Source organism: Salmo trutta, chromosome 23 (assembly GCF_901001165.1).
Source record: "Salmo trutta chromosome 23, fSalTru1.1, whole genome shotgun sequence".
Taxonomy (NCBI): Eukaryota; Metazoa; Chordata; class Actinopteri; order Salmoniformes; family Salmonidae; genus Salmo; species Salmo trutta.
The window spans coordinates 29,514,524-29,521,748 of record NC_042979.1 but is presented as its reverse complement, the minus strand read 5'-3'; the positions used below and the strand labels follow the sequence as shown (position 1 = coordinate 29,521,748).

The following is a 7,225-nucleotide window of genomic DNA, read 5'->3' as shown; positions in this document are numbered from 1 at the left end:
ATGTGCGTGCTTAGTCCCCTCCTGTTCACCCATGACTGAGTGGCCAAGCATGACTCCAACACCAAGTTTGCTGGCGATAACGGTGGTAGGCCTGATCACCGACAATGATGAGACAGCCTATAGGGAGGAGATCAGAGACCTGGCAGTGTGGTGCCCAGACAACAACCTCTCCCTCAACGTGAGCAAGACATAGGAGATGATCGTGGACTACAGCAAAAGGAGGGCCGAACATGTCCTCATTAACATTGACGGGGCTGTAGTGGAGCAGGTAGAGTTTCAAGTTCCTTGGTGTCCACATCACCAACAAACAATCATGGTCCAAACACACCAAGACAGTCGTGAAGAGGGCACGACCGCGCCTTTTCCCCCTCAGGAGAATGAAAAGATTTGGCATGGGTCCCCAGATCCTTAAGTTCTACAGCTGTACCATCGAGAGCATCCTGACCGGTTGCATCACTGCCTGGAATGGCATCTGACCGTAAGGCGCTACAGAGGGTAGTGCGTTCAGCCCAGTACATCACTGGGGCCAAGCTTCCTGACATCCAGGACCTATATACTAGGCATTGTCAGAGGAAGGCCCAAAAAATTGTCAAAGACTCCAGTCACCCAAGTAATGCTGTTCTCTCTGCTACCGCATGGCAAGTGGTACCGGAGCGCCAAGTCTATGTCCCAAAAGGGTCCTTAACAGCTTCTACCCCCCAAGCCATAAGACTGCTGAACAACTAATCAAATGGCCATCCTGACTATTTACATTGACACCTCCACCCCCTTTGTTTTTACACTGCTGCTACTCACTGTTTATTTTATATGCATAGTCACTTTACCCCTACCTAAATGTACAAATTACCTCGACTAACCTGTACCTCCGCACATTGACTCGGTACCGGTACCCCCTGTATATAGCCTCGTTATTGTTATTTTTTATTGTTATATATTTTTTTAGTTTATTTAGTAAATATTTTCTTAACCAACAATGCAGTTCAAGAAATTAAGGGCTTGTAAGGTCTACACCGTTTGCTTTTGGCGCATGTGACAAGTAACATTTGATTTGGATTTGATTTTGATATCTGTTCAAGAACAAGTTTCCTCAACTCAACCTTTACTACTACAATAAAGTGCACAGTCACTGATCTAATCGTCTTACAATCGGAGCAAGGCTGAATTTGGGTATTTGGAACGCAGACGTGTGTGTGTCTGTACCAGCCCTGGGTAATCTCAGAGCAGGTATTCTAGAGGTTAAGAGCCAGTAACCGAATGGTTGCTGGTTCGAATACCCGACCAGGTATAAAATATGTTGATGTGCCCTTGAGCAAGGCACTTAACCCTAATTGCTCCTGTAAGTCCTGGATAAGAGCGTCGGCTCAATGGGTAAAATGTAAATGCATAGGTGTATGGTATCAGTTGCTCTACTAAATTTAATCAGCTGGTTGAAGGAACTCCCAGGTTAATGATTAAACATGTAACTCTTATGGTCATGACCTCAGAGTTCCTCAGCAGAGAGTCCGTCTTACTGTAAATGAGTCTTGAGAGCGAAAAGTGATAGTGCTGAGAAGTACATTTGTATCAGTAATGAATCAGATGTTGTGTGTAGGCGTTTATGAGGTGGTTTATCAGTGTGCTTTGTTTGTGGTAGGTAATTATGTGCCAGAGTGTATCAGGTGACAGGCGTTCATGTTATGTGTTCTTCTTTCCCTGTCTTGTCTGTCTGGGGAAAGGCCTATAGTCCTTCTCACAGCTCAGTATGTGGGTTCAAAGAGTAAATACGCATTCCAGCAATCTTTTTACTTTTCCTGTTGGAAAAACAATATCCCACGTATACAGTAATATTCACACACTTAAGGGTAAAGAATAACACGTTTTTAGCAACAACAAAAAATTACACAAGTTCAAACTTCTTGGAGTCAGCCATTCAAGGAGTTGGTCTGATGGACTCCCCCATGCTTGCGGGAACAATAGTTTAGAAATAGAGAACCCCACTTGTGCCATGTCATGAGGATACCTGGGCCACTTATTGAGATGTTCCTTTTGTTAAGTAAATGAGGTGAAAAGGAGACTGTAGCGTGACTTTAATCTTTTAGTCTACCTGGACTGGTGTTCCTCCTACAGCAGAGGTATTCAAATCTGAGCCTGCTGGTGCACTGGTCTGGCGTAAAGCTGTGTCTTCTTCAACTCACTCTCTGTCTCACTGTACCAGTCAGAGCGCTACATCTTAGGAATACAGTCATGTATTGTCTCAGTTAAAATACTAAAAACACCTTGAACATTATATTTATCAAAGCAATGAATGAAAACAATATATTGTCACACGCAAGTCGTTTTTAACACACTCAACATTGAGCATGCGTGTTCAACTTACATTTAGTGGTTTCAAATAAAAGCATAGAAGCAGAAGCTTAGCCATAGATTGCCATTTTAATTAAAGAAATATACTCAAATAACATAGTATACCGTTCATTATCTAGAATATTTTAAGATGCATCAGTTGTCTGTAAAGGAAGACGCCATAATCATCTACTCTGTGGTGAAACTATCAACACCTCCAGATCTGTTCCTTTATCCGCATATCTGATCTTCACAATGTCCTGTTTCTATTATGCACACGAACATGCACACAAGTAACAGAGTGGAAATTCTGTCCCAACCTTGGCACAAACTCACAACCCTCTGGCTAACAACACATCGAAAGTCATCCGTACTAATGTAGCTGACAGAGCAAGTCTACCCTGTCAATCTGTGAGCGACAAGTGTCTTTAGATCTCACAAAGGCTTCGGGTTTAGCTTATAGATGGTTTGCGAGGTCTGTTGTACTCTGGGTTGACCAATGTCGTTGCAGAAAGCCCATTGGCCCCGTCCTCCTTCCCGGGCTCGGCGAATGGGAACACCTCTCTGGTCAGTCGCGATACGAAGCAAGGCATTTCCTTCTTCCCCCCCAGCAGACGACCTTTGGCCTGGAAGCCAAAGGCTACACGGTGGGAGAGGCGTGTCAGGAGGCGTGTCAGCTCCAAGGTTCTGCCCCCTTCCTCCTCCAATAGGATGCAGAGTGTCTGGAGGAAGACAGCCCCCTGAGGGTGCATGAAGGCCCCGTAACCTGGCGTGGTGGCGTACATCACCGCTGTATCCATGGGGATGGACAGGTACTGAGACAGAGTGTCCTCAGTGACATCACTTCCTGCTGAATCCGTCTCCACTCTCACCCCATCATCCAGCTCACCCCCACGACACGCCTAGGGAGAGAGGGAGAGATGATTACTAATGATGATTGTCATATCACTGACTGATTTTTGTTGTTGTGGATGTGGTGATTGATGATAATGGTACTGACCTGGATAAAGAACAATTTGGTCTTTCCCTCCATGTGTGAGTTGTTGAAGCAGGAGAAGATGTGGGACAGTCTAACCGGTCTTCCGTCCGCCCCGAACACACAGCCCTCCTCCCCATGAGACGACAGCACTGCCAGGAAACACTCCTTCACCGGCCGCTCGCTCTCTGCAATCAATCAATGCATCAATCAATTAATGAAATTGTATTCATTTATAAATGTTTTGTCAGAAAGTGCTTTACTGGCCTAGACCCACTAAGAGCTAATAGCAGCACAGTGGCAAGGAAACAGTCCCTAAAAGGAAGAAACCTTTAGAAGAACCAGACTATGGGTCGGCCCATCCCTCCCTGACTGTACTGGTTAGAAGAAAAAACATTAATAGAACATTATCTCCCCTGTTGGGTCATGTGATGAGTGTGGTATGTGATTCCTCAGAACAGTTTGCTTTAGTGAAAGATTAGCTTATCCATCTGTCATCCTGTCTGCAGGTCACAGCACGGTGTGTGCATATTTCCGCAGGTATTTGCACAGTAGTTATTAAACAGGTGTGTATAGGACTGTGGCATCCTTTATTACTAGGACATTCTGTCTCGTGAGTGTGTGTGTTTGTGTGTGTCATCATTTCATTCTGTCTGCACGCCATACATACAGTATTTCAAATCTCCTATGATTTCTACTGTAAGTAACTGTAAATAACAATGAATGGCAAAGAATCTTTCCTCTGCCTCCCCCCTGAAGGGGATGAGACAGGTTAAAGAAGGATTTTTAAGCCTTGAGACAATTGAGACATGGATTGTGTGTGTGCCATTCAGAGGGTGAATGGGCAAGACAAGAGATATGATCTGTTAGGAAGGTGTCCTTAATGTTTTGTTTTGTACACTCTGTTTAAGTGCGTGTATACACTGAGTGTACCAAACATTAAGAACACCTTCCTAATATTGAGGTGTACTCCCCCTTTTGCCCTCAGAAGAGCATCAATTCGTCGGGGAATGGACTCCACAGGGATGCTGGCCCATGTAGACTCCAATTCTTCCCACAGTTTTGTCAAGGTGGGGTCTGGCACCTACTACCATACCCTGTTCAAAAGCACGTAAATCTTTTGTCTTGCCCATTCACCGTCTGAATGGTACATATATACAATCCATGTCTCAGGGCTTAAAATTCCTTCCTAACCTGTCTCCCGTTCATCTACAATGATTGAAGTTGATTTAACTAGGGACATCAATAAGGGGTCATAGCTTTCACCTGGATTCACCTGGTCAGTCTATGTCATGGAAAGAGCAGGTGTCCTTAATGTTTTGTACACTCAGTGTAGGTTTTCAATTGTTTTGTATTCAGGGCTGCAGTGGACTCTGTGACCGTCCCCTAATTGCTAACATTATGTAAGAACGCTGATACGTTTGATAAAATGGATAAAACCAGGATATAAAGTATTTATTATTGTTTTAGAGCTGATGTAGAGCAGGGGTGTGTGCGTATAAGGTATGTGTGTGTCTGTGTGTGTTACCTGTCTTGAAGAGTGTGTACATCTCATGAGAGGTTAGGTCAGTGTGTATGTCCACTCTGTATCCCAGTCTGGTCAGGGTACGGTGGAGTCTTTTGGCATCTTTCTCTGCCCCCGGCCTCCTGCACAGTGGTACACCGTGGTCAAAGTTTGACATTGTGACCAGGACAGCGCGGTTACACTCCTCATCGCCAGCCTTTGTCCGTCTCCACAGCGGCATTTCCAAAAATATAGAGACCATTGGCCCAGTTGGTCGCTGCAGTCTGGTTCCTCTCAAGGTTTCTACCAATCCCTTTGGAGTATCTACCTATCCCTTGCTTCTGTCGTCTCTGCTTGCTCTCTGGGGGTTTAGGTCGGATTCACTGTCTCTGACAAATGTACTAGTATATTGTGCACAAAGTCCAATGTGATAGAAAGAGTGTAGATCAGAGTGCCGAATGGAGTGACTTCTCTCTTGGGGTAAGGTTCAACAGGTAAGAGCCACCTGAATACACCACCAGCAAGTAACACCCACCTGAATACACCACCAGCAGGTAAATATCCACCTGAATACACCACCAGCAGGTAAATATCCACCTGAATACACCACCAGCAGGTAACACCCACCTGAATACACCACCAGCAGGTAAATATCCACCTGAATACACCACCAGCAGGTAACACCCACCTGAATACACCACCAGCAGGTAAATATCCACCTGAATACACCACCAGCAGGTAAATATCCACCTGAATACACCACCAGCAGGTAAATATCCACCTGAATACACCACCAGCAGGTAAAAGCCACCTGAATACACCACCAGCAGGTAAAAGCCACCTGAATACACCACCAGCAGGTAAAAGCCACCTGAATAGACCACCAGCAGGTAAAAGCCACCTGAATACACCACCAGCAGGTAAATATCCACCTAAGCTGTGTCTCAGCTTCTTCAGAATGTCAGTGTAAGGTCTGTGTGTTTATGAGTCAGGTTCAGGTGTGTATGTATTTATACTGCAGCTGAGCACTGTTCCAACTTGCAGACAGATGGGCTACTGCCAATAGCCCTGCCCTTTACCCTAACACACCTGGAAGGCCATAAGCGGAATGTCAGGATCACATCCTGTTGTGTCACAGTATTACCTAACTCTGTTCTTCCCTCATTTCCTCCTCCATTCATCTACTATGTTCTTTTCTGTCTGCTGGGAAAGCCATCTCAGTGAAACTGCTCATCTCTGGACTTATTTCACAACCTATACTATAGCAATGGATAACCAGCTCATCTCATTTGTAAAGGGCTTTCTGGGCAGACCGTCATCAATAGCTTCACTTTCACAAAGACAGACTCAAAGTCACATTGTACAAATAGGAGTAAGTGGTTCTGAGTAATCACATTACTCAGGGATTGCAAATTTCAGAAAATTTAACCAGCTATATTCACCTACATAACCAGAAAGAACAGACTACTGGAATGTTTTGTTTTTTAGTTGTTGTTAGGGATGGTCGTGAGTACACGAGTAATCAATTCAAGATTTGTATTTGATTAATAATAATCAAATGCAAGCACTTGAAATGTTCATTGAACAAAACTGTAAGCGCAACATGTAAAGTGTTGGTCCCATGTTTCATGAGCTGAAATAAAATATCGCAGAAAGCTTATTTCTCTCAAATCTTGTGCACACATTTTTTTACATCCCTATTAGTGAGCATTTCTCATTTGCCAAGATAATCGATCCACCTGACAGGTGAGGCATATCAAGAAGCTGATTAAACAGCATGATCATTACACAGGTGCACCTTATGCTGGTGACAATAAAAGGTCACTCTAAAATGTGCAGTCTTGTCACACAACACAATGCCAAGTTTTGAGGGAGCGTGCAATTGGCATGCTGACTGCAGGCATGTCCACCAGCACTGTTGCAAGAGAATTTAATCTTAATGTCTCTAAAATAATCCATATCCAACATCCTTTTAGAGAATTTGGCACTACGGCCAAACGGCCTCACAACTGCAGACCACGTATAACCATGCCAGCCCAGGACCTCCACATCCGGCTTCTTCACCTGCGGGATTGTCTGAGACTGTGGGTTTGCACAACCGAAGAATTTCTGCACAAACTGTCAGAAACTGTTACAGGGAAGATCATCTGCGTGCTCGTCGTCCTCACCATGTTCTTGACCTGACTGCAGTTTGGCGTCGTAACTGACTTCAGCGGGCAAATGCTCACCTTAAATGGCCACTGGCACTCTGGAGAATTGTGCTCTTTGCAGATGAATCCCGGTTTCAACTGTACCGGGCAGATGGCAGACAGCGTGTATGGAGTTGTGTGGGCGAGCGGTTTGCTGATGTCAACGTTGTGAACAGAGTATCCCATGGTGGCGGTGGAGTTATGGTATGAGCAGGCATAAGCTATGGACAACGA

At 44.7% G+C, this 7,225-nt stretch overlaps 1 protein-coding gene across 1 annotated transcript; it reads right to left on the bottom strand.

The window, feature by feature from the left end:
- Positions 1-1,767: 1,767 nt before the first annotated feature.
- On the bottom strand, positions 1,768-5,787 carry casp17 (caspase 17, apoptosis-related cysteine peptidase). The gene is made up of 3 exons (XM_029709772.1): positions 4,827-5,787; positions 3,323-3,486; positions 1,768-3,224 (listed from the first exon to the last, which is right to left on the bottom strand). Exons 1-3 carry the CDS (start codon positions 5,062-5,064, stop codon positions 2,775-2,777), a joined length of 852 nt encoding a protein of 283 aa, XP_029565632.1. The 5' UTR covers positions 5,065-5,787; the 3' UTR covers positions 1,768-2,774.
- Positions 5,788-7,225: the final 1,438 nt, after the last annotated feature.